Source organism: Martes martes (assembly GCF_963455335.1).
Source record: "Martes martes genome assembly, chromosome: 2".
NCBI classification, from domain to species: domain Eukaryota; kingdom Metazoa; phylum Chordata; class Mammalia; order Carnivora; family Mustelidae; genus Martes; species Martes martes.
In genome coordinates this window covers 120222490-120249599 of record NC_137889.1, presented here as the reverse complement: position 1 = coordinate 120249599, position 27110 = coordinate 120222490, and the positions used below count along the sequence as shown (strand labels likewise).

The window sequence follows — 27110 nt, the reverse complement described above, 5'->3', positions numbered from 1 at the left end:
AATGGAACTGGGCAATGATCAATGACTGCTAATATTACAAAAAGAGAAAACCCGCACATTATGTCTTGTGATGAATGTATACAATACTACCTGTATTTTTGCAAAAAAAAAAATTGAACCTTTATTTGAAAGCCTCTAGATTTAACTATTTTTGGAAATACAGATCACAGAGAAATACACTAAATGACATCATGGAAATGTAAGCAGCAAAATTGAGATCGTGTAAGACTCCACTAAGAACGTAGTCCCTCCCCCCCACCAGGAACTAATTAAAAGAAAAGAAGTGAGAGGAAATCTGTAGATTAACAGACATTTAACATACAAAGTCCAACATATGGATATTGGTTTTCATCTTGATTCCAACAATCTATATAACCCTTAAGAGATATTGGGAGAATTACTATTAATTTTTAAGGTGTGCTAACTGGATTGTGGCTATAAAGGTGTGTATGTGTGTATTAAAGAGTTCTCATGTCTCACAGATGTGTATCAAAGTATTTTCAGATGAGAGAGAAACCAAGAAACAGACTCAACTATAGAGAACAAACTGATGGTTACCAGAGGGAAGTGGGTGGGAGAATGGGTGAAATGGAAAGGGGGATTAAGGAGTGCACTTGTTGTGATGAGCACCAAGTGACATACAGAAGTATTAAATCACTATATTGTACACCTGAAACTAATATTACACTGTATGTTAACTGGAATTTAAATAAAAACTTAAGAAATAAAACTAAAAAAATAACTTGTCTGGCATTTTTTCTAACATAATCCAACATATACAAAATAAGACTGCTATGTTTTAATAATTACTGAAGCTGGGTGATGGGTACATGGGGACTCATTTACTATTCTATTTTTGTATGTTTGGAAATTTCCATAATAAGTAAACAAAAAAATGTTGTGGAATCGTGCCTTAATGTATGTCACTTTCCTACACAATATCCTTCAAGGTTTCCCATCTGACTATCCAAATGAGAACATCTGCTAGACTCAACCCTCAACTTTCCCATCCAGTTTTCTATACTCTAGCCTCAAACACTGTAACACTTCCCATCTAATCTTTGTTTTTTTATTTCCAACTGTAATATATCCTCTCCCCCATTTCAACTTTCTCAATTTTTATTTGTCCTTTAATGTTTATCTCAGATAACAGAACCTGAGAGCTAAAAGAGGAATTAAATTTAGATGTAACTAGTTTAGTGGCTTTTGAACAATTTTAAAAGTTGAAGTTTAGAAGTCTGAATTTATAAGTTTGCTTTTCTTCAAGCAAATATTTTATATGCCATAATACATAAAAGAGGCAATAAGCATTGCTGCTTTTCATGTAAGGTAGTCTAGAGTCATTTCTATCAAGCTTATATCTCTGAACAAAGAATGCCAACCACTAGTATCAATTTGTCTTGCAAAGATATTTTTAGAATAGACAAAACAAAACAAAAAAACTACACAGACCTTATCAGACATTATAAAGACTCAAGCTAAGAGGAATAAAGTCTGAGACCAATAATGCTTAAGTCATCTGTGAATGAAACTAAGGAATAGGTTTAAGAGGCTGAAGTATGGAACGAACTCACAATTTCAATGAAGATACATTAGCCTAACTCAAGTATAACCAAACTTTGTCTTTTGATCTAATCACTGTATAAACAAATATAAATGTAAAGCTAAATAACATTTTGTTGATTATCAGAAATCCCTATTTACCTAAATTATAAATATTAAATTACATTTGGATGGATCTTACACAACACTTGAAAATGGTCAATCTTATTTAAAGCATTTATGATGACTTTTAATCAGAATAACTAATTTATGAAATTATTCTCTAACATGTTAACATTTTCCTGCGTATATATGTGCAGTTTGCATTCATAAACTTCTTGGACATGAGAAATGGTGTTCTAGTTGCTGTTTTTCACTATCACACAAGCATGGTGATTGGCAAATATTAGGCACTCATATGTTCATTGAATTAATCCACACATGAGCAAAAATTATTATTTGTATTCCTGGATTCTAATTCTTAATTTAAAAAGAAACAACCTGAGTGAGATACCCAGAAACAATGTTGAATATATTTGCTAAATAGCTTAAAAGCAAAAACTCTAAAGAAATTTTCTTTTAAACTTAAAAAGGGCAGTGGTGTTATAATGCTTGTAAAAACAAATGCAAAATAGCTGCATAATGACTCAGGTAATAATTTTTCAAAAAAAAAACTGAAAAAACTCAATATTTTAATATAAATTATTATCTTCAGCAATCTCTGGACACTGCTGTTGCAAGACTCTGGTTTTGAAAGCTGAAAACCACCAAAATTTTTAAAATATATTTACTAGTCAAAGACACCAAAAAACAAAAGATTTTTAATATGACAATGGATTGCCTAAATCACATACTAAATTGCTCTATACAGGGAGATTTCACAATCCAGGAGCCATAGCCATGTTGCTGCAAGTACGATTTCAGCAAAGTTTTAGCTTCTTGATAGGATCCAGACATACACTATAGAAAGAAAAAAAATTGAATTATAGAATATAGGCAGAATTTGGCTTACAAAAAGTTAAGTAACCCTTATCTTGCTTCTGAAGTTTGACATTTTAAAAATTAAATTTTTTTTAAAATTAAAATATTTTTGAATTCCTATTTTTCTCATTGTTTTTGAAACTAAACATTTTCCTTTCCAACACTCCTTAAAGACAACTTTTTGAACATTTTTTATTAAAATAATCATACTCATCACAGAAAACTTGAAAAGTAGAGAAAATATAAGGAAGAAAATAAAATCTGTGTGTAAGGAACAAATAATAGATAATCACCATCATTTTGGTTTCTTTCATTTTCTATAAGTCAACATATAGATGAACTTTTAAAAAAAAGCTTTACTGAAGTATAATTACATACCATAAATGCACTCACAAGTATACAGTTTGATGATTTCTAGTAAACTTATAAAGGTATGCAACCATCCCATAGTCAAGTTGTAAACCAATTCTATCACCTGCAAAAAAGTTCCACTGTGCCCATCTGCAGTCCAATCTGTATTCCCAGATCCAGCCAGCCATGAATTTATCTGTCTTTAGAGTTTTGCTTTTTCTAGAGATTTCATAAAAATTGATGGAACACAATATGAACTCTTTCGTGTCAGGCTTCTTTTGATTAGCATAATGCTTTCAGATTCATTCATATTGTTTCATGTATTTGTAGTGTGATCTATTTCATTGCTGATTAGTACTCCATCATATGGATTTATCATATTGTTTATAGATTCACCAACTGATGAACAACGGAATGTTTCCAGTTCTGCACTATTATGAATAATGCTGCTGTAAACATTTATGTACAAGTCCTCTGTGGATATAAGTTTCTGTTCTTCCTGGACAGACACCAGTGAAAATGCTGGATCACATGGTAACTATATGATTATTTTTGCAAGGCAGCCAAATTATTTTCCAAGGAAACCATACGATTTTACATTCTCACTGGCAGTGCAAGAGTTCTCCAGTTTCTCTGCAACAATACCTAGTATATAGTGTTTTAGAGTTTAGTGGATGTATAGTATGGTCAACACCTACTGACCGATGAGGCTGAGCATCTTTTGTATGTGTATTAGCCATTTGTATATATTCTTTGCTACTTTTAAAAACTGGGTTGTTTGCCCTCTCAATATTGATTTTTAAGAGTTAATTATATATTATTACAGATACAAGATCTTTATCAAATGTATGATTAGCCCATTTTTTCTCCAGTCTGTGGCTTGTATTTTCATTAATGATGACTTTTGAAAAGCAAGTTTTACATTCTGGAGTCCAAATGATCAATTTTTTCTTTTACAGATTGTGCTTTTGGTACCACATCGAAGAAACTGTTTCTTAACCTAAGAATACAAATGTTTTGATGTGTTTTTGGAAGTTTTAAGTTTCAGCTCTCTCAGAAATATGATCTATTTTAATTTTTTTGTATGACTCATAGAGTCTAAGTTATTTTTTTTTTTTTGGTCCACAAATATCCAACAGTTCCAGCACCATTTATTAAAAAGACTATTCTTTCTCCCATTAAGTTACCTTGGCACCTTTATATAAAATTAATTGACCATAAGTGTGTGGATTTATTTCTACCTCTTATTCTGTTCCGTTGATCTATATGTCTATCATTACATCAATACACTGTCCTGACTACTGTGGCTTTATGATGAATTTTGAAACTAGGTAGGGTAAATCTGCTTTTAAAAAATTGATCTGGGGGGCGCCTGGGTGGCTCAGTCATTAAGCGTCTGCCTTCAACTCAGGTCATGATCCCAGGGTCCTGGCATCGAGCCCCACATCAGGTTCCCTGCTCAATGGGAAACCTGCTTCTTCCTCTCCCACTCCCCCTTGCTTGTGTTCCCTCTCTCGCTGTGTCTCTCGCTGTCAAACAAATAAATAAAATCTTTAAAAAAATGTTTTGGTTCTTCTATGTCCTTTGGATTAACATTTCAATTTTGATCAGAACAGCTCATCAATTCCTACACAAAAGCTTTCTGGGATTCTAATAAGAGTTTGCCTTCAATCCATAGATTAGTTTGACAAGAAGTGACATCCTAAAATGTTTTATTTCCAACCCATTAAATGGTACATTTCTCCATTTATTTAGGTCTTCAATTATTCTCAGCAACGTTTCATCATTTTCAGTGTATAGATCTTACACTTAGTTAAAATAATCTCTAAGCATTTTTTTATGCTATTCTGGAGAAAACAGTTTTCCCAATTTTAGGAGTGTTCATTCCTACTGTGTGTGTGTGTGTGTGTATATATATATGTATATATATACACACACACACACAATTTGTTTTTCTATATTGTTCTTATAATGTGTACTAAACTCACATATGATATAGTTGTTTTTAATAGATTCCATAGGATATTTTGCATACAAGATTACATTATTTAGAAATAAAATGAGTTTTTCTGTTTCTTTCCAGTCTCAACACCTTTTCTTTTTAACTTGCTGAACTTGCTAGGACGTACAGAGTATTGTTGAATAGAATTGAGATGAGAACAGACATTCTTGTTTTCTTCCCTAATCTTATGGGGGGCAAGGGGAAGAGTATTTTTTCACCATTAAGCATGATGTCAATTGTAGGTTTTTCATTGGAGGAAATTTACTTCTATTTCTTATTCAGTATTTTTACCATGAATAGCTGTCGGATTTTGTGAAATACATTTTGGACATCTTTTGAGGTAATTATGTGGGTTTTGAACTTGACTCTATTCATATAATGGTAGTACATCCAATAATTTTCTGATGTTTCATCAACCTTGTATTCTTGGAACAAACCTCCTTTGTCATGGTGTATTATCCTTTCTCTGGGCTGCTGGATTTACTCTGCCAATACCTTAAAAATTTTGCATTTATGTTCTGGAGAGATAAAGTTTGTAGTCTTCATTTTTTGTGATGTTTTAATCCTGTTTTGGCATCAGGGTTATAGTGACCTCATAAAAGTTGGCAAGTGTTCTCTCTTCTATTTATCAGTTTTTTTGTAGGATTTGTGCTTCTTTTTTTGCATATAGTTTGATAGAATTCACCAGTAAAGCTGTATCTGCACTCTGCTTTTCTTTAGGAAAAGAATTTTAATTCCAGTTAACATACAGTGTTTTACTAGTTTCAAATATACAATATAGCAATTCAACAATTCCATACATTACTTGGTGCTCAAGAGCACTCCTTAATCCTCATCATCTACTAACCTATACCCTCCACACCCTCTGGTAACCATCAGTTTGTTATCTATAATTAAGTGTCTGTTTCTTGGTTTGTCTTTTTAGGAAAAGAATTTTAATTAATAATTCAACTACTTTATTTCAATCTGGGTATTCTCTTTAGTCACATTTTATAATTTGTATCTCTCTAGGAATGTGTTCATCTAACTTGTCTAATTTTTTGAAAAAACGTTGTTTATACTGGACGCCTGGGTGGCTCAGTGGGTTAAGTGTCCACCTTTGGCTCAGGACATGATCCCAGGGTCCTATGATCAAGTCCTGCATCTCACTCCTTGCTCAGCAGGGTGCCTGCTTCTCCCCTCTGCCTGCCACTTCCCCTGCTTGTGCTCTCTTCTCTCTGACAAATAAATAAAATCTTTTAAAAAAAAGTTCATAATATTCTCTTATAATTATTTTAGCTCTTTGGGGTCTGTAGAAATGACTCATCTTTCATTCCAAATTTAGATTGCTTGTATTATCTCTTACTATTTTATCAGTTAGTCTAAAGGATTATCAATGTTGATTTTTTTTTCAATGAACCAACTTTTGATTTCATTGATTTTTTTCTATTTTCTATTTTTATTTCTTCTGTTTTCTAGAATTTTCTATAACATTTTATATTATTCCCTCTCTACTTTTAATTTGCTATTCTAACATCTCATGGTGGAAGCTCAAATAACTGATTTTACAATTCCCTTCTTTCCTAATATAAGTGAATAAAGTTATAAATTTCTAACCACTCCTTCAGTTATATTCCACAAATTTTAATATGTTGTACTTTCATTCAGTCGATTTTTGATTGATTCAGAAGATTTTTTTTTAATTTGCTTATGATTTCTTCTTTGACTCACAGGTTATTCAGAAGTTAAGCTGCTTAATTCTCAAATGGTTAACTTCCCAGATTTCATTCCACTGCTGATTTCTACTGAGACTTGCTTTATTGCCAATAACTGGAGAATGTTCCAAGTGTACTTGAAAATAATTTATATTCAGTTATGTAGTGTTTAATACAGGCCAGTACAGGCACTGATATTTAAGCCTTTTATATTCTTATTTTCTGTCTAGTTGTTTTATCAACTGCTGAAATAAGACTATTAAAACCTCCTACATAATTGGAGGAGATTAGGAGAAGGGAAAAATGAAGGGAAGATGGAAATCAAAGAGGGAGAAGAACCATAAGAGACTGTGGACTCCAAGAAACAAACTCTGGGTTTTAGAAGGGGAGTGTGCGGGATAGGTGAACCTGGTGATGAGTATTAAGGAGAGCACTGATTGCATGGAGCACTGGTATTATACATAAGCAATGAATCATGGAACACTACATCAAAAACTAATGAGGTACTATATGGTAACTAACATAACACAATAAAAAAATTAAAAAGTACATTTTTCTGGGAAAAAACCTCCTGCTGTAATTATAGAATTATCTATTTCACCTTTCAATTCTGTCAGTTTTGGCTTATATATTTTTGTGTTCTGTTGTTACTAACACATAATTATTACATAACTATTCGTTATATGTTTCAATGCATTAGCCTTTTTACTACTATAAAACATCACTCATTGTCTTATATTTCTCAACATATATTTTATGTTAATATAAATACTTCAGCTCTCTTTATTGCTACAGTTTGCATATGTTTTTTCATCTTTTTAGTTTCAACTTATTTGTGTTTTTGAATTTCATGTGTTTCCTGCAGACAGCATAGAGTTGAATCTTGCCCTTTTTTTTTTTTAACCCATTCTGATGACCTCTGCCTTTTCTCTGGAACATTTAGTCTAATAGAACCTAATGTGATTATTGATAAAGTGGATTCATGTCTGCCATTTCACTGTTTTCCAAGTTCCATGTCTTTCATTTCTCTGCTTCCTCTTTATTGCCTTCTGTTTTTTTTGAAAATGAATTTTAATATACAATTTTAATTCATGTGTTGATATTTTGCATGTAGTTTTCAGTTATTTTCTTCATGGTTACTTTAGGAATTACAATATGCTTCTGTATCTTTTTCTTTTTGAAGATTTATTTATTTATTTATTTGACAGAGAGAGAGAGAGAGAGAGAGAGATCACAAGTAAGGAGAGAGGCACGCAGAGAAAGATGGGAAGCAGGCTCCCTGCTGAGCAGAGAGCCTGACGTGGGCCTCAATCCTAGGACACTGGGACCATAACCTGAGCTGAAGGCAGAGGCTTAACCCACTGAGCCACCCAGGCACCCTATGCTTCTGTGTCTAACTATATTCTACTTCATATTCATACTGACTTTATTTGCTAAAATATGGTATCTTTGTTCCAATACTGACTGATTTCTTTCTCTGTCCTTTGTTATATATACAGTAAATATATCACTGTCTATATTGCATCTATCTTTGTTACAAATTAATACACTATTAAAATTGTCTTAAAGAACTTCCACTTTCTAAAGAAAATAAGAGGAAACACATACATACACACACCCTTTTATATTTATCCCATTACCATTTTCAGTATTCTTTGTCCCTTTCTGTAGATTTATATGTCAGCTCATGTTATTTCTTCCAAGGTTCAAGGACTTCCTTTGGAATTCCTCTTAAGGAAGTTATACTAACAACAAATTTTCTTTATTTTTGTCTGCCTGGGGATTTTTAAATTTTGCTTTTAAGAATTATCTTGCTATACAATTCCTGGTTACCAGGTTTTTCTCTCAGCACTTTAAACATATTTTTCTTTTCTTTCTTTTCTCAAAATTATATTTCAGTTAACATATCATGCAATATTGGTTTCAGGAGTTGAATTTAGTGATCCATCACTTATGTATAACACCCAGTGGTCAACGCAAGTGTCCTCCTTAATACCCACCACCCATTTAGCCCATCCCCCTGCTGACCTCTCATCCAGCAATCCTCAGTTTGTTCTCTGTAGTTAAGAATCTTTTATGGTTTGCTTCCCTTTTCTTCCCTTCCCCTTGTTTCTTAAATTCCACATATAAGTGAAATCATATGATATTTCTTTCTTATTTTGCTTAGCATAATACAATCTAGCTCCATCCACATTGTTGCAAATGACAGGATTTCATTATTTTTGATGGCTGAATAGTATTCCATTATATATGTATCTCATATATATGTATATATATACACATACGAACACACCATCTTCTTTATCCATTCATCAGTTAATGGGCATTTGGGCTCTTCCCATAATTTGACTATTGTTGATAATGCCGCTGTAAATATCAGGTTATATGTGCCCCTTGAACCAGTATTTTTGATCCTTTGGGTAAATACCTAGTAGTGCAATTGTTGGATCATAGGGTAGTTCTATTTTTAACTTTCTGAGGAACCTCTATACTGTTTTTCAAAGTGGCTGCACCAGTTTGCATTTCCAACAGTGTAAGAGGGCTCCCCTTTCTCCACACCAACATCTCTTGTTTCCTGTATTGTTATTTTAGCCATTCTGACAGGGCTGGAATGGTATCTCATTGTGTTTTTGATTTCCCTAAAAATGAGTGATGCTGAACATCTTTTCATATATCCATTGGCCATCTGGATGTCTTCTTTGGAAAAGTGTCTATTGCTGTCTTCTATCTATTTCTTGACTGGATTTTTTGGGGTTTTGGGGGATTGCTGAGTTTGATAAGTTCTTTATAGATTTTGGATATTAACATCTGATATGTCATTTGCAAATATCTTCTCCCATTCTGTAAACTGCTTTTTGGTTGATTGTTTCCTTCACTGTGCAGTTTTTAATATTGATGAAGTCTCAATAGTTCACTTTTGCTTTTGTTTCCCTTACCTCTTGACAAAGGTCTAGTAGGAAATTGCTATGGCCAATGTCAAAGAGGTTGCTGCCTGTGTTCTCCTCTAGAATTTTGATGGTTTCCTGTCTCACTTTTAGGTCTTTCATCCATTTTGAATTTATTTTTGTGTATAGTTTAAAAAGTGCTCCAAGGGGCACCTGGGTGGCTCAGTGGGTTAAAACCTCTGCCTTCGGCTCAGGTCATGATCCCAGGGTCCTGGGATCAAGCCCCGCATCGGGTTCTCTGCTCAGTGGGGAGCCTGCTTCCTCCTCTCTCTCTGCCTGCTTCTCTGCCTACCTGTGATCTCTGTCAAACAAATAAATAAAATCTTTTAAAAAATATATTTAAAAAAGGTGCTCCAATGTTGCCAACACCATTTGTTCAAGAGACTTCTTTCCTTTGGATACTGCTTCTTGCTTTGTCAAAGATTAGTTGACCATTTCAGGGTTTTCTATCCTGTTCCATTGATCTATCTGTTTTTATGCCAGTACCATACTGTCTTGATGACTACAGCTTTGTAATATAGCTTGAAGTCTGGAATTCTGATGCCTCCAGCTGCTTCTTTTTCAAGATTGCTTTGACTATTTGTGGTCTTTTGTGGTTCCATACAAACCTTAGGGTTGTTCGTTCCAATTCTGTGAACTGGTGGTATTTTGATAGGGATTGCACTCAATGTGTAGATTGCTTTGGGCAATATAGACATTTTAACAATATTTTTTCCTCCAATCCATAAGCACATCAATTCACTGCATTCTTTTCTAACAGATTTGTTAAGATATAATTCATATATCATAAAATTCATCCTTTTAAAGTATACAATAAGTAAATGGCTTCTAGTATATTCACAGAGTTGTATAACCATTACCAGTAATTCCAGAAATTTTCACCACTCCAAAACCGAATCCTATACCCATTAGCAGTCAATCTTCATTCTCTCCTTCCCCCCAGCTCCTGGAAACCACTAATCTACTTTCTATCTTTATGAATTTGCCTATTCTGGACACTTCATATAAATGAAATCATATTATCTATGGCCTTTTGTCTGGTTTATTTCACTTAACATTATGTTTTCAAGGTTGACCCATGTTGTAGAATGTGTCAATACTTCATTTTCTCTTTTATGGATGATTAAAGATACATGCCACATTTTGTTTATTCATTCATCACCTGATGAACATTTGGGTTGTTTCCACCTTTTGTGAATATGAATACAGCTGCTACGAACATCCGTTTACGATTTTGGTGTGAATATGTGTATCTAATTTTCTTAATAATATACCTAGGAGGGGAATTCCTGGGTTACATGATAACTCTATATTTAAATTTTTTTTAAAGTTTATTTTTAGTAATCTCTACATCCACTGTGGGTCTCGAACTCACAACCTCAAGATCAAGAGTCACATGCTCGTCCAATTGAGCCAGCCAGGCACCTCTCAATATTTAACTTTTGAGGAACTGTTGAATTGTTTCCCAAAGAGGCTGCATCATTTTACATTCCTACCAGCAATGGCGATGGTTTTGATTTCTTTACATCCTTGCCAACATTTAATATCTTTATATACCCTAGTATGTGTAAAGTAGCAAATCACTGTTATTTTTATTTGTATTTCCCTAATGATTAATGATGTTGAATATCTTTTCATATTCTTATTGGTCATTTATTTTACTTATAGAAATGTCTATTCAAATTTGTTGGTCATTTTAAAAACTAGGTCATGTATCTATTATTGAGTTGCAAGAGTTTTTATTTACTCTGGTTACAAGTCCCTTATCAGATATGTAATTTGCACATATTTTTTCATAGTATGTAGCTTGCCTTTTCATTTTCTTAATTTTTGAAATGCTAAAGTTGTTACTGTAATAAAGTCTAAAATACCACTTTTTTTTCTCTTTTGGATTGTATTTTTGGTATCAGATCTAAGAAACCTTTCTCTAACCTAAGAATACACACATTTTCTTCTATGTTTTCACTTAAGAGTTTTACAGTTTTAACTCTTACATAGGTCTATCATCCATTTTGAGTTAATTTTTGTACATGGTATGAGGTAAAGGTCTAAGTTTATTCTTTTCCCTGTGGATATCAAGTTGTCCTAAGACTATTTGTTGAAAAAACGGTCTAAGTTTCTTCTTTTCCCTGTGGATATCAAGTTGTCCTAAGACTATTTGTTGAAAAAACTATTTCTTGTCACTGAATTATCTTGGTATTCTTCTTAAAATCAACTGTCCATAAGTGTTAGGGTGTATTTCTTAACTATCAATTATATCTTATTGAGCTATATGTTTATCCTTATGCTAGTATTACAGTGGCTTGATTACTGTGGCTCTATGGTAAGATTTGAAATCAGAAGTGTGAATAATCCAACTATATTCTTATTCAAGACTGTTCTGGCTATTTTAGGTTGGCCTCCATTGTTGCTGAAATCAACCTTTAGATGTACTGCCCTATTGTTAATAACCATAAATAGTCGTAAATCACTGTGGTTTTTTATTTTTATTTTTATTTTTATTTTTTTGACACAGAGAGAGAGAGATCACAAGTATGAAGAGAGGCAGGCAGAGAGAGAGGGGTAAGGAGGCTCCCCACAGAGCAGAGAGCCCGATGCGGGGCTCGATCCCAGGACCCTGAGATCATGACCTGAGCCGAAGGCAGAGGCTTCAACCCTCTGAGCCACCCAGGCGCCCCTGTGGTTTTTATTTGTATTCCCCTAATGATTAATGATGGGATTAATCTTCGTTTTGGTCTCAAGCAGTTTGAATAGGACATATCTAGGTATGCATCTTTTTAAATAATATGTTCTAAAATTCCATTATGATTAATATACAGTGATATATTTCTTTCAGGTATGCAATATGATTCAACACAATACTCAGTGCTCATAACAGTAAATGTATTCTTAATGCTCTTCATCTATTTTACCCACCCCTCAGCCACGTCTCCTCTGGCAACCACCAGTTTGTACTCTATACTTAAAAGTATTTTATCTTCATTGGTTTCTTTAATTCCACATATGAGTGAAATCATAAGGTATTTGTCTTTCTCTAATGGATGGATCTAGCAGGTATGGATCTTTTCAAATTTTTTTCTTTTCTTGGGGATTTGCTGAGTTTCTTGAATCTGTTGATGTTTTTCATCCAGTTGGATGACTGACTTTTTCAGTCATTGTTTCTTTTTTTTCCTGTTTGTCTCCCTCCTTTCCATCTGAGATTCCTAATACACACCTGTTGGTGTGCTTAATATTGTTCCACAAATCTTTGAGGCTCTGCTTATTTTTCTCCAATCTGTTTTCACTCTGTCTTTAAAAAATAACTATTGATTTATCTTCAAAGTTCACTGATTTTTATCTGCCATCTCAAATGTGCTGTTGAGCCCATCTAAAGAATGTTTCACTTATTAAATATTGTTTCAATTCTAAAATTTTCATTTGTTTTTTTTGTAGTTTGTTTCTCTACTGAGATTGCCAATTTGTTGGGGCCCCTGGATGGCTCAGTCAATAAGTGGCTGCCTTAGGGGCGCCTGGGTGGCTCAGTGGGTTAAAGCCTCTGCCTTCAGCTCAGGTCATGATCCCAGGGTCCTGGAATCGAGCCCCGCATCGGGCTCTCTGCTCAGCAGGGAGCCTGCTTCCTCCTCTCTCTGCCTGTCTCTCTGCCTACTTGTGATCTCTGTCAAATAAATAAATAAAAATCTTTAAAAAAAAATTTTAAAAAAAGTGGCTGCCTTAGGCTCCGGTCATGATCCTGGGTCCTGGGATGGATCCCCACATCTGGCTCCTTGCTTGGCGGGGAGCCTGCCTTCTCCCCTGCCCTCTGCCTGCCTGAAGCTCCCCCTGCTTGTGCGCATGCTCGCTCTGTCAAAAAAAATCAATAAAGTCCTTTTAAAAAAAGAGATTGTCTATTTTTTGATATACTGTTTTATTTTCTTTTAATTCTCTGAACATATTTATAATAGCTGCTTTGAAGTCTTAGCTATATTTAACATTTGGACCCACTTAGAATCAGTTTCTATTGACTATTATTTTTTCCTGAGAATAGATTTCACCCTCCTGTTTTTTACATATCGCGTATTTTTTTGGTTAAAACTTAAACTTTCTAGACAACATACTGTAGAAACTCTGGATGTGGTTTTATTTTTTCTGAAGTTTTTAATTTTTAAATTAGCTTGCTTAAATTGTGAGATCTGTTTTCTCCATGGTGTGCAGCTGCTGTTGTCCCTTCCCAGTTTTATTACTTATTTTTATATTTTAGCCTGGTTTACTAATAGTTATGATATACCTGCACAGCTTAATATAGTCAACCACAGTCTGGATCCCCCTTATGACGTATCAGGAGGTCAATAGTAGCCTCACGCTATGTCACAATGCCTACATCACTCACTTCACTTCATCTCATCAAATAAGCATTTTATCATTTCATTTCATCACAAGAAAAAGAAAGTTGAGTATAGTATGACAAGACATTTTGAGAAAGAGATCATATATCTTTTATTACAATGCACCATTGAAATTGTTCTATTTAAATCATTGTTGTTAATCTCTTGTGCCTAATTTATAAATCGAACTTTATCATAGATACATATATATAAGAAACAACAGTATATATAGGATTCAGTATTACCTGTAGTTTCAGGCAGCCGCTGGGGTTCTTGGTAGTATCCCCCAAGGATAAGGAGGGACTATTGGATTTAATGTTGCAGCCAGTTCTCTTTTACAGTTTCACTCTTTACTGGGTTCTCTAGGGTCTTCCCTGCACAAGTGTAGGTTCTCATTCAGCCAAGGATATATGGAGAATTTATCTCAGCCCTTCCATGGCTCTTTCATTTTTAAAATCTTCCTAAGTAAGTTACTAGTTGGTCCATCACTTGCCCCAACAAGGACTGCAACCTTGGGGCAGCAAAATTATTGATTTTCCCCATTTGTTTCCTACTAGGTTTGGCACTTTCAGCTGACAAAGCTTCCAATGTTTACCCTCTGCCCCAAATCAAGTCTACCCTCATGCAGCAAAACTACTACATCCTCACTCTAGTAAAAACTATAGTTCTTGCCATTTAAACAAGCAGAGGAGAGGGAGAAAGAACAGGAACAGCCCTTGGATGAAGGTACCACAAACTCCTGTTGTTCTTATCCAAAGCCCGAGCTGTTTTTCAATAATACACACTTCTGTCTTCAATTTCCAGAGTTGTGAAAGGTGGTTTTTTGAAAATTTTGTCCAGTTTTTTACTTGCTTTTCTAAATAGGATCTGTGACTTTATGCCACCAAAGACAGAAATTGCCTAGATAAGCTTTTATACTTAAGAATGTATGTACATACCCACAAATCTGTAGAAAATTTTTTCACAGGTTGGGAATATACAGTCTGAGCATTAAGATATTGTTGAAATTAAGAGACTTTCTTACAGTACGAGATTACTGACTGAAACTAAATTTAGGTTATCAGAAACAATTTATATTTAATAACTTGATGTCTTGCGTATGTCATACTATAACATGGTTCATCTCAGACTATACCAAACAAAAAAAGCAGATTAAAAAAACACATCCAGCATAATATTCTAAAATATATGCATACATAAACATATACACATATATGCAAAACACAAGAAACTGAAATAACATGCTTACAGGATTAAGGGTATCTTAATTTGAATAGTAGGAAGAATTACAAGTACTATTTTTCCTCTGTATTTAAAAAAATTGCCAAATTCTGTAAATATGCATTATGTTTGTAATACTAAAAATATAAATATTTTTAAAGAGAGAAAAAGGCTATATACATCATCTGCTTAATCAGGCCCAAGTCATACACTGAAATTAAAGCAGTTTCACATCTTTAAAATAGGAAAATCAATTTAAATGGAAATCTTATTGTATTATTTTAGAATACTTCTAAACCTAGAAAGTTAATACATACAGAAAAGATTTTATCATTTTGTTTCTCTGGGTATGAAAGCAGGTTTTGATAAAATATCGTCAAAATAAGTATATACCATACTAAAGTGGCTACTGTAGGTGGCAACATTCATTTACATATTCAATTTCTGGCATATTCATTCAAAAATTAATTCTACCAGTACATGGAAGTATCTTACATTTAGTTAACTATTTCAAGCAACTTCTCCTATAGCTCATTATCATAAAATTAATTTTTGTTATCTTAAATATTATTTCTATGATCAATTTCATTCCTTTAAGGACTTACCTTTGCTGCATGATATGTACTAGCTTCAAGTAAATCTTCTTTTTTAGCTTCTTTGGCAAGGAGGTTAAATCGACTTAACATTGCAGCTTTACAAAGCCGACTTGCCATTGACACACCACTTTTAAAAGGGGAACTAAAGTAGAAAGGAATGAAACATCCACTAATCATTATTCAAGAATTTATGTTGACAATTGTAGAGATTAAAATCAACACAGAATCTACAAATACTTTTCTAAACTATATACAATGAAGATAGTGATTTTTACACAAAAATCTTCTGAATATTTACTTTCTGAAGCTAATTTCTTTTATTAACTTACAGCTTAAATTATTATAGTGTTGCATTAAAAATTAAAGATGGTGGATACTGGAACAGTTTATTGTTTGAAACAAAATTAATCTATGTTGATCCAAATAAGGAGAGTGGTTGTAGAATTGACTGGAAAAAGGCACAGAAATATTTTCTGGAATGATGAAAATGTCCTATATTTAATGGGGTGATGGTTATACAGGTGTATACATATATAAAAATCATTAACTATATAGTACATTTCACTGCATGTAAATTTGAACTTACTAAATATATATATATTTATATTTATGACCTTCCTTCCACCTACGTATACATATGTGCATGAAGATATATTTTTCTGTTTCTAATAAAAGTGGATAGACCATGAAATTTTTTGCTATAACTCTCTCTTCATTATATCTTATTAGTTGTTCTTGTATTCACAAAAATTGTCCAAATCCTTCACCTACCTCCACACTTTTTTATCATGTTATGTTAGTCACCATACAGTACACCATCAGTTTTCGATGTAGTGTGTAGATTCATTGTTTATGTATAACACCCAGTGCTCCATACAATATGTGGCCTCCTTCATACCCACCATGAGGCTCACCACCCCTCAAAAACCTGTTTGTTTCTTAGAGTCCACAGTCTCTCATGGTTCGTCTCCCCCTTCCAATACCCGCCATTCTCTTTGCCCTTCTTTCTCTAATGTCCTCCATGTTATTCCTTATGTTCCACAAGCAAAACCATATGATAAATTACTTTCTCTGCTTGACTTATTTCACTCAGCATAATCTCGCCCACTCCCATCCAGGTTGATGCAAAAGTTGGGTATTCATCCTTTCTGATGGATGAGTAATACTGCATTATATGTATATATGGACCACATCTTCTTCATCCATTTATCTGTTGAAGGGCATCTTGGTTCTTTCCACAGTTTGGCTATTGTGGACATTGCTGCTATGAAAATTGGGTACATATGGTCCCTCTTTTCACCATATCTGTATCTTTGGGGTAAATACCCAGTAGTGAAATTGCAGGGTCATAAGGTAGCTCTATTTTTCATTTTTTGAGGAATCTCCACATTGTTCAAAGTGGCTGCACCAACTTGCATTCCCACCAACAGTATAAGAGGATTCCCCTCTCTCTACATCCTTTCCAATATTTGTTGCTTCTTGCCTTGTTAATTTTTGACATTCTAACTGGTGTAAGGTAATATTTCAATGTGGTTTTGATCTGAATTTCCCTGATGGCTAATGATGATGAACATTTTTTCATGTGTCTGTTAGCCATTTTTATGTCTTCCTTGGAGAAGTGTCTGTTCACTTCTGCACAGCAAAGGAAACCGTCAACAAAACAAAGGGGTAACCCACAGAATGGGAGAAGATACTCACAAATGACACTAAAGACAAAGGGCTGGATATCCAAGATCTACAAAGAACTTCTCAAACTCAACATTACTCCACACTCTTTATAATGTGACTTTTCACATTCTCCTTTCAGTAACTTGTGGTTGATTTCCATTCCCCCTGAATTTGGGCTAGCTTTGTGACTTATTTTGGTGAATGGAATAGAGGATGTGTCAGTTCTGAGCCTGGGCCTCATAGGTTTGTGTGCATTCTCTAGGGAATGCCAAATGAGGCAGCTAGGACTAGTCTACAAAATGGTGAAACACCACATGGACCACAGCCCTGTCATACCTCTAAGATCAGCCAAGTTGAATTTCAGTTAACCTAGAGTTAACCCCAGATGAATGAGGGAGCCCAATAAAATCCAACTCAGTTGACCTAAAAACTTGTGATCAGTAATAAACGTTTTTTTTAAAGATTTTATTAATTTGAGAGAGAGAGAAAAAACACAAGCAGGGGGAGTAGAAGATGGAGAAGCAGGCTTCCCACAGAGCAGGGAGCCTGATGTGTGGCTTGATTATAGGACCCTGGGATTATGACCAGATCTGAAGGCAGATGCTTAACTGACTAAGCCACCCAGGCACGCCATAAATGGTTATTTTAAGTCACTAAGTTTTGAGGCAGTTTTGTATACAAAAATAGTTAACATATGAGCCTGTGTATAAAATATATTGATCTCTCCATTAATATTTTCACCATGGTATCTTTTGTTGCCATTTTCCCAATGATTCTCCTGGGCTTTTCAGGTATAATATGATACCATATGCAAAGAATGGTAATTTTACCTCCTCCCTTCCAATATTTTATAATCTCTCATTTCTTTCTCTTATCCAAATGCTTTAAATAAAACATTAACAATAGTAAACAATTGTGTCTTGTTCTGGATGTTATCATCAATCATGATGATCCTTTGACTAATAAACACACATTTTTTTAATTTTATTTTTTATTAACATATAATGTATTATTAGCCCCAGGGGTACAGGTCTGTGAATCACCAGATTTACACACTTCACAGCACTCACCATAGCACATACCCTCCCCAATGTCCATAACCCCATCACCCTCTCCCTACCCCCCTCCCCCGGGCAACCCTCAGTTTGTTTTATAAACACACATTTTTATCCTTAACAAAAGTATTGAACAATTTCCTTTTTATTATCTTTAGACTAGCTGAAGTGCTATATTATATGCTTTCTTAGAATTTTGAGCCATGAATGTGTGGTATCCCTGGATCAATTAATAAGACAATATTAATAAGAATTCCTAATCTGGTATTATTTCTATTATGTTACTATCCTCACTCTTACAAAAAATACCAATTGGTATTGTTGTATAAAATATATATATTTTTAATGTACTGCTACATTCTGCTTCCTAATATTTTATTGAGATATTTTGCTTGGATATAAAACAAAGTTTCAGGTATAACTTTTGTGGAGAGAGGGCAGCAATGTTCTATCAGATTTAAGTAGCAGTGATATACCTGCTCCATAAAAGGATTTTAATGTTTTACATCTTAGATAGCACTGGAAATTTCTGCTATTTAAAAGTTTAAAAATTCCTCTGAACCTCCTCAGAAAGGTACTTTGAGAATAGTTAGAGCGCCTTCTTGTTAACTTTCTTATGAAAATAATCTGTTTAGGTTTTCTCCCTCATTTGTACCATTATGGAAATAATTTTTCCTAGAAATGTATTTCACAAGGTTTTTAAAAATACACGGTTGAGCAAATAAGCTTTTATGATTATCTTAATCTTCTATTTGTTAATTACTCCCTTATTATTTATTAAATATGAGATTAGCTAGTGACATTTTCCCACAGAATCAGATTTTTATTACTTCTAACTTTTCATTATTTAGCTCTTTAAATTATATTTCAAGTTTTGCTGATTTCTACATTCTCCTAAGTTTATTTCCATTATCTCTTGATCTAAGCATCTGAAGAACTGGCTTTTCCATTCAGCTTTGCTTTAGCTGTATATATCTTATAAGTTCTGACATGTAATGCTTTCAAAATCCTTGCTTTCTAACTATCTGCAGTTTCATTTTATATTTCCTCTTTAGAGCCAAAAGTTAGAGGACTTTTATCCCCAATGAAAGAAATTCCTAGTATACTGATTTTCTTTTTTGGAGACTTACTATATCATAATCAGAAAATACTGTCTACATTGCTTCTAACTTTAACTTAAATTCAAGTTAGTTAACATACAGTGTATTATTAGTTTCAGGGTAGAGTTTGGTGATTCGTCAGCTGTTTATAACACACAGTGCTCATTACATCAAGTGCCCACCTCAATGTCCATACCTAGTTACCCCATTTCCCTACCCACTTTCCCTCCAGCAACCCTTAGTTTGTTTCCAACAGTTGAGAGTCTCTTATGGTTTGCCTGTTTTTATCTTATTTTTCCTTCTCTTTTTCTATGCTGTTGTTTCTTAAATTCCACATGAGTGAAATCATATTGCTATTTGTCTTTCTCTAATTCTGCTTAGCATAATACACTCTAGTTCCATCCATGTTATTACAAATGGCATGATTTCATTCTTTTTGATAGCAGAGTAATATTTCTGTGTGTGTATGCTTAACTCTCACATCTTTATGCATTCATTTCCTGATAGACATCTGGGTTCTTTCCATAGTTTGGCTATCATGGAAATTACTGCTGTAACTTTGGGGTGCATGTGCCCCCTTTAAATCGCTATTTTTGTGTCCTTTGGATAAACACGTATTAGTGCAATGCTGGGTCATAGGGTAGCTCTATTTTTTAACTTTTTGAGGAATCTCCATATTGTTTTCCACAATGACTGCACCAGTTTGCATTCCTACCAACAGAGTAAGAGGATTTCCCTTTCTCCATATCCTCACCAACATCCACTGTTGCCTGAGTTTTTCATTTTAGCCATTATGACCTGTGTGAGGCGGTATCTCGTTGTGGTTTTGATTTCTATTTCCCTGATGATGAGTGGTCTTGAGCATTTTTTCATGTGTCTGTTAGCCATTTGCCTGTCTTCTTTGGAGAAATGTCTGTGAATGTCTTCTGCCCATTTCTTGACTGGATTTTTTGGTTTTGGGATGTTGAATTTGCTGAGTTCTTTATAGATTTTGGATACTAGCCCTTGATCTGATATGTCACTTGCAAATATCTTCTCCCATTCCATAGGCTGCCTTTTAGGTTTGTTTCCTTTGCTGTGCATAAGGTTTTTATCTTGATGAAATCCCAATAGTTCATTTTTACTTTTGTTTCCCTTACCTATGGAGACTGTCAGTAGAAAGTTGCTGAGGCTGAGGTCAAAGAGGTTGCTGTCTGTGTTCTCCTCTAGGATTTCAATGGATTCCTGTCTCATATTTAAGGCTTTCATCTATTTTGAATTTATTTTTGTGTATGGTTTTAAGAAAGTGGTCTAGTTTCATTCTTCTGCATGTTTCTATCCAGTTTTCCCAAAACCATTTGTTGAGGAAATTGTCTTTTTTTCCCTTTGGATATTCTTTCCTGATTTGTTGAAAATTAGCTGGCTGACTATAGAGTTGAGGGTCTACCTCTGGGTTCTCACATTGCTTCTAACTTTTAGAATTTGAGATTCTCTTTGTGTGCTAACATAGGATCAGTTTTTTTCAATATTCCATATTCAATATTCTATAGGTTCTTCAAAAGTAGGTGTATTTTATATTTTTACAGTGCAGAGTTTTGTGTAAGTTAATCAAATCTACCTTTTTGTTATTTAAAACCACTATATCCTTCCTTATTGTGTTGTCTATCTGATCATGAACTGAAAGGTCAATTACTATCTCAACTAGCAGTGGATTTCTATTTTTCCTCCTCTTCTGTAATGTATGCTTTATGAATGTTGATACTATGCTATTTGTTGGATAGATATCCATAACTATTCTTTCTTCCTTGTGAATTACACATTTTAATAAGGGTTTCCTCTGCCTTATGTAATGCTTTGGAGCTGAACAATGTCTTGTCTAATATTTAGATCACATCTGCTCTTTTCATTTGTACCAGTTAGCTATAATAAGTTAATTAAGCTCATTTTACATTAATTTCAGCTTTGTTATGCTCATATTTTTTATCTGCTCTCAGTAAAAGACCTTTTAATGTTTTATCAAAGAATTGTTTTGTCTGTGTATAGTTTGTTCATTAATAGCTGATTCAAGGTAGGAATAGTGTAATTCACACTAGCTGAAGTAATCAAGAGTATGCCTAAATTCACAATGAGAAACATTTGTATGTGGTCTTAGTTTAAACCCATCTTTCAGAAAGAAAGCAGTTTAGGCATTTAAAATTTTAACATTATTCATTACCTCATTATAAATGTATGGTCACACTAAAAGTACAGTTTTAGTTTTACTCGATAATCAATGGCAAGGATGTTATAAAGAAATGCCTAAAAGGCATAGCATATTATGGTTACTGACAAGGGCTTTGGAAATAAAATGTCCAGATATGAATCCCAGGTGTGTTACTATTTGGGAGACTTTAAAAAAGATACTAAACCTAGCTTGAATCAATTTATCTGTAAAAGAGCAACACTACCACCTAATCTACAGAGTTATTGTAAGAAGGCAGCATAAACATAGTATATTAGCTCTCACATTCAAGTATATATAAGTAATATTTGAAAACACATGTCAAAATACAGGTTCTTAGAATTAGAGAAATTCAGATTCAGTAAGAGGAAATGAATTTTTAAAACAAAACATTATACGATTCTAGTGTTAATTAAAATCATGAAATGATACTTAGAAAAATATAAGTTCTGGAGACTGATTTTAAATACTCTCTCCATTCAACTTACTATGTAATTTCAGTAAGTTACAGAACTTCTCCAGGTCTGTCTTCTCATCAGGAAAAAAAAAAAGTTTGGGGTTTTTTTTTAATTAGTACAATGCCTACAAAATAGTCACACTCAATGATTATTATTATTCAAAATTCAAAAACCTGAACTTAGAATAATTTTTAAAGTTCCATTAAAATGAATTTTTGCTTAATATTTTTAAGGGTTTTGTTTTGTTTTTATTATAGTATAGATAGATGGAGGTAGATTTATGGTGAAGCTTAACCTTGTGGGCCCCTTACACTTGCACAGGACCCTTACAAATACAGTTGACCCTTGAACAACACAGGTTTAAACTGCACAGGCCCATTTATACGCACATTTTTTCCTGATAAATACAGTACTGTAAATATATTTTCTCTTAAGATTTTTTTTCAGTTTTTATTTAAATTACAGTTAGTCAACACAGTGTAATATTAGTTTCAGGTGTACAATTTAGTGATTCAACACTTATATCCAACAATCAGTACTCATCATAAGTGTCCTACTTAAATATGTGATTTTAAAAGAAATTAATAATGCTAACCTTTCAGTGATCTTTCCACTTAGGCCATCCACAATCTCCAAAGAAATGTCCCCCTGAGCCCAATTCAGACTCAGGGATTTATATTCCAAGTTCGTTTGAAGTGGATATGCAGAAGGTACTAAACTAACATGAGGTCTGTTGACCAAATAAAACATTGGAAGTTTTGAAGTGAGTGCATCATCAACACGTTGCTTTACAGCAATTTCTAAACCTCTAGTATCACTGCAATTCCCATCACCTAGAAAGTAAAAACAAAACACCCAGAAGTTCACTATCAATAGACAAAAAAAAAAAAAAAAAAAGGAAACAGTCTCAAGTCTATTTTTTTCTTGCAACCTATCCTTTCCTACTTCTCAGCAGCTACTTCTGTATTTTTTACCAGAACCAGGACAAAGTAACAATGATCATAATTTCCATTAAAAAAAATTCTACAGAAAATAACAAATCGACATTCCAGTGACTAAAAGTGAAGAGCCAGAACTGACCCAGAAAAAAATATAGTGCTTTTTACAAGGTTCTGTCACAGAGAACTGATTCATCCTGTCTTGAATTCTCAGATTACAGCATGAAACTAGCAAATAATACAAGAAATAAATGTGGCTGAGAAATGGTTGGTGAGATTAAGTTATTTTTCCACATCTAGGAGCCACAAATTACAACTATTCCAGTACCACAGTGTTCCACTTTCACAAAACAATTTAAATAATGACCATTTCTGGTTACAGTTGTGGCTAATATCAAAATCTTTGAGTTTTCAGTTAAAATAATTGTTGAAAGAATGCTAAAAAAGGTGTAATATCATTAGTGTAGTATAATATAGTGGGTTGATCAAACTTAAAATAGAAGCTGGACAAGTCATTCCTATTTAAAAATTAGTATTTCAAAATTGGATCTCCTTTCTCCTTAGAGGGTCAGAAGTTCTCTCAAAGACACATTTTACATACCACTAGACATTATATCACAAAGTTTTGTTTCCATACATTGGAACTGCTGAGGTGGCTAGTGGTTTTACATTCACTATGATTATTTGGAAACTAGAAAATGATGTAAAAAGAACATGAATTACTGTTGACACCCTTTTTCTAAGCACTCCTTTGTGTGTTTTTTTAATCTCAGTATAGTTAACATACAGTGTTAAATTAGTTTCAGGTATATAATATATGGATTCAACAATTCTATATATTACTTGGCACTCATCAAGATGTGTACTCTAAATCCCCATCACGTATCTCACCCATCCCCCACCACCACCTGCCACCCCTCCCTCTTCTGTCTCTTCTCTACAGTTAAGAGTCTATTTTCTGGTTTGTCTTTTTTTTTTTTTTTTCTTGCTTGTTTCTGAAATTCCACATGAGTTAAACCATAGGTATTTGTCTTTCTCTGATTTATTTCATTTAGCATTATACCCTCTAGATACAACCATGCTGTTGCAAATGCCAAGATTTCATTCTTTTTGATGGCTGAGTAATATTGTATGTATATGCCACATCTTCTTTATTCATGTATCAGTAGACACTAAGTATTCCTTTGAACAACCCAAATTAAGAAATACTGACAAATTAAGACTAGTTAAAAATATGCTTGGGCACAAAAAAAAAAAAGATATGCTTGGGCACAAATAGTTGAAAAGAAATAAGGTGTATGGAATAGTCACTGTGTCTATAATGAACAGAAGACATGGATTCTAAAGAAAATGTTACATATTATTACACACTGTGCTACAGAATAAATGTGTCCCAATAAAATTAATAGGTTAAAACCTTTCCAATGAGATAGTAGGCTTTGTGAGGTACCCTTAAAAAGAGGCTCTTGGGGCACCTGGGTGGCTCAGTGGGTTAAGGCCTCTGCCTTCCGCTCAGGTCATGATCCCAGGGTCCTGGGATCGAGCCCCACATCGGGCTCTCTGCTTGACGGGGAGCCTGCTGCTCCCTCTCTCTCTGCCTGCCTCTCTGCCTGCTTGTGATCTCTGTCTGTCAAATAAATAAATAAAATCTTAAAAAAAAAAAGAGGCTCTCATCCCTGCTACAGTATCAGTGGAATTTTTATTGTAGCAGCCCAAACAGATTAAGACATTCTGTAATGAGATAATGGCGCTGTTTGTGCCTAAAATACCAAGATACATGTGGAAAAAAACAAAAAAAATGGAATTTGTAAGTCAAATTCCATTTGGGGTTTCTTACATACCAAACTGTTTCACCAAAATGTTTCAATATGGTGGTATAACAGCAGCAATGTAATAGAAAAAAGTATATTAATATTAGAAATTTTACTTTTTCCCTTTATATGTGTACACTTTAACTATTAACTACATCCAAAGTATGGTTTTGGTTATACCTTGAGGCTACAACTTGTTCCTGGAAAAATACAGCTCTAAAATTGTCATATAATAGGGAAAGTTTGATTTATCTTGAGTCATCTAAAATAACATGAAACCCCAAGGTAAAGTAAAAAATTAAATCTAATCGAGGACCATAGCTGACCTGACTGGACACCTTTTTATACAGAAAAGATTCTGAGGAGATTAATCTACCATAAGTATAATGTAAGTCAGCAGAAATGGTTGCTGAAACAGCTATTAAAAACTGAGAATGCATGAGTAAGAATATAGTATATAAATCAAAGAATCAAACATTAAAGAACTATGCACTGGTCTTACATCTGGAACATCATAATTAGTCTGAGGTATTACATTTTAACAACACCACCTATATATTACAAAACATCCAGAGAAAACAATTCAAATTCCTGTGAAACACAAATGTGTGGCTAGGAGAAGACATAAAGGCAAGAAGCATCTTGCCTTTGTATTCATAATGCTCACTCTGTATTTTATTGCATGAATGGTACCCCTGAGAATAATGCGATGGTATACAACACCTAGCATACAGAAGGGGGCTTAATAAGTACCTGATGAAAAAAGAATATAAAAGATTAGATTATCAGAGACCCGTAATTATCAATCCTGGATGCACATTAGAATTTTGAGGGGTTGGGATATTAATACCAATGCCATTCTCACATTATTTTAAAAGCTTCCTGGGTTAGCATAAAATACAACAAGCATAAAAAATAAAATTTATTTTTCAAGTGTTCTGGGCAGAATTAGTTTTAAGTAGAAAAAGAGCACTTTCAAAAACAAAACATGCTGATTCAAACTGTTTATTTATGAAACATTTACTGATCCCCTAGCACAAACTGGACCAAGAGGAGTGTGTCAAAGCACCTGTTTTCAAGAATGTCAAGTTTAAAAGACAAAGCAGTGAGATTCTAGTCACTCGCTATGCTCAAAGCTATCAGAGCTCAATTTAATACAAAAAGCAGCAGCATAAGAAGTTATAAAACTGGTTTTGAGTCCAGGCTCTGCCAATAGGCAGAATGACTGATTTGGGGCAATTATTTTACTAACACTGTGAACCTATTACTGATCTTTAAAAAAAAAAAAAGAAACAAATACAGAATCTCTCAGCTTATCAAATGTTTCTTTAAAGTCCATGAACTATGTTTAAAACAGATTCTTTCACTAGGAGGGAATTAGCAATTGGTATTCTTTATAATCCAAATGTACAATTCAAATTAGTGTATTAAAAGAACTGGACAGAAATACCTCTGTACAAACACTCTTGAAATTTTTAGACAGATGATCTTACCATAATAGAATACCAAATTTTCAAAATACACCTTAAAAACCTTGAAAATTAAAAAATTAAAATCCAGCTCTTAAGTACTTAAGCAAAGTGGATTTTCTTCTTTATATGGATTTTTTAAAAGAATTTATTTATTTATTTATTTATTTATTATTTTTTTTTTTTTTAAGAGAGAGAGAGTACATGTGCATGAATAGGGGCCAGGGCAGAGGGAGAGAATCTCAAGTGGACTAGGCACTGAGCACAGAGCCCCATAATGGGGCTGGATAGCCACAACCCTGAGATCATGACCAGAGCCAAACTCAGAGTCAGACACTTACTGACTGAGTCACCCAAGAAATCCTACTCTGGATTATTTTCTTTTCAATAATAGTAAATTTTAGCAAGCCTAAGACTTTTTTCCTAAAAAAGAATACTACCACCATTAAGTGATAAAATGAATATCTAAGAACACTCACAGCATAAAACTGGCTTCTGCAAACTTTCTAAAAAGTTAAGTAAGTTGAAATATAGTGCTCTCCCCACTGGTAATAGATCTAATAAATAAGGTTTTTAAGAATTTTAAATAAAGAACTGTAAAAAATTTCATAAGAATTATGAGAGAACAGGATGATGTAATTATCCTCAAAGAATTAGATTTAATTTATATTGTCAGTACAGAATTACAGGGAAGCAAATTTCAATTCTAAATAAGGAG

General features: G+C 33.7%; 1 protein-coding gene across 2 annotated transcripts in view; it reads right to left on the bottom strand.

The window, feature by feature from the left end:
* Positions 1–2388: 2388 nt before the first annotated feature.
* The window catches only part of ADAD1 (adenosine deaminase domain containing 1), a gene marked incomplete at both ends in the record, with an annotated part of 57666 nt that continues 32944 nt past the window's right edge, over positions 2389–27110 (bottom strand). For both annotated transcript variants that reach the window (XM_080797001.1, XM_080797002.1), the window contains 3 exons: positions 2389–2502; positions 15703–15835; positions 22770–23007. In XM_080797001.1, coding sequence (XP_080653127.1) covers positions 2389–2502; positions 15703–15835; positions 22770–23007 — 485 coding nt within the window. The remainder of the gene's footprint in view (positions 2503–15702; positions 15836–22769; positions 23008–27110) is intronic.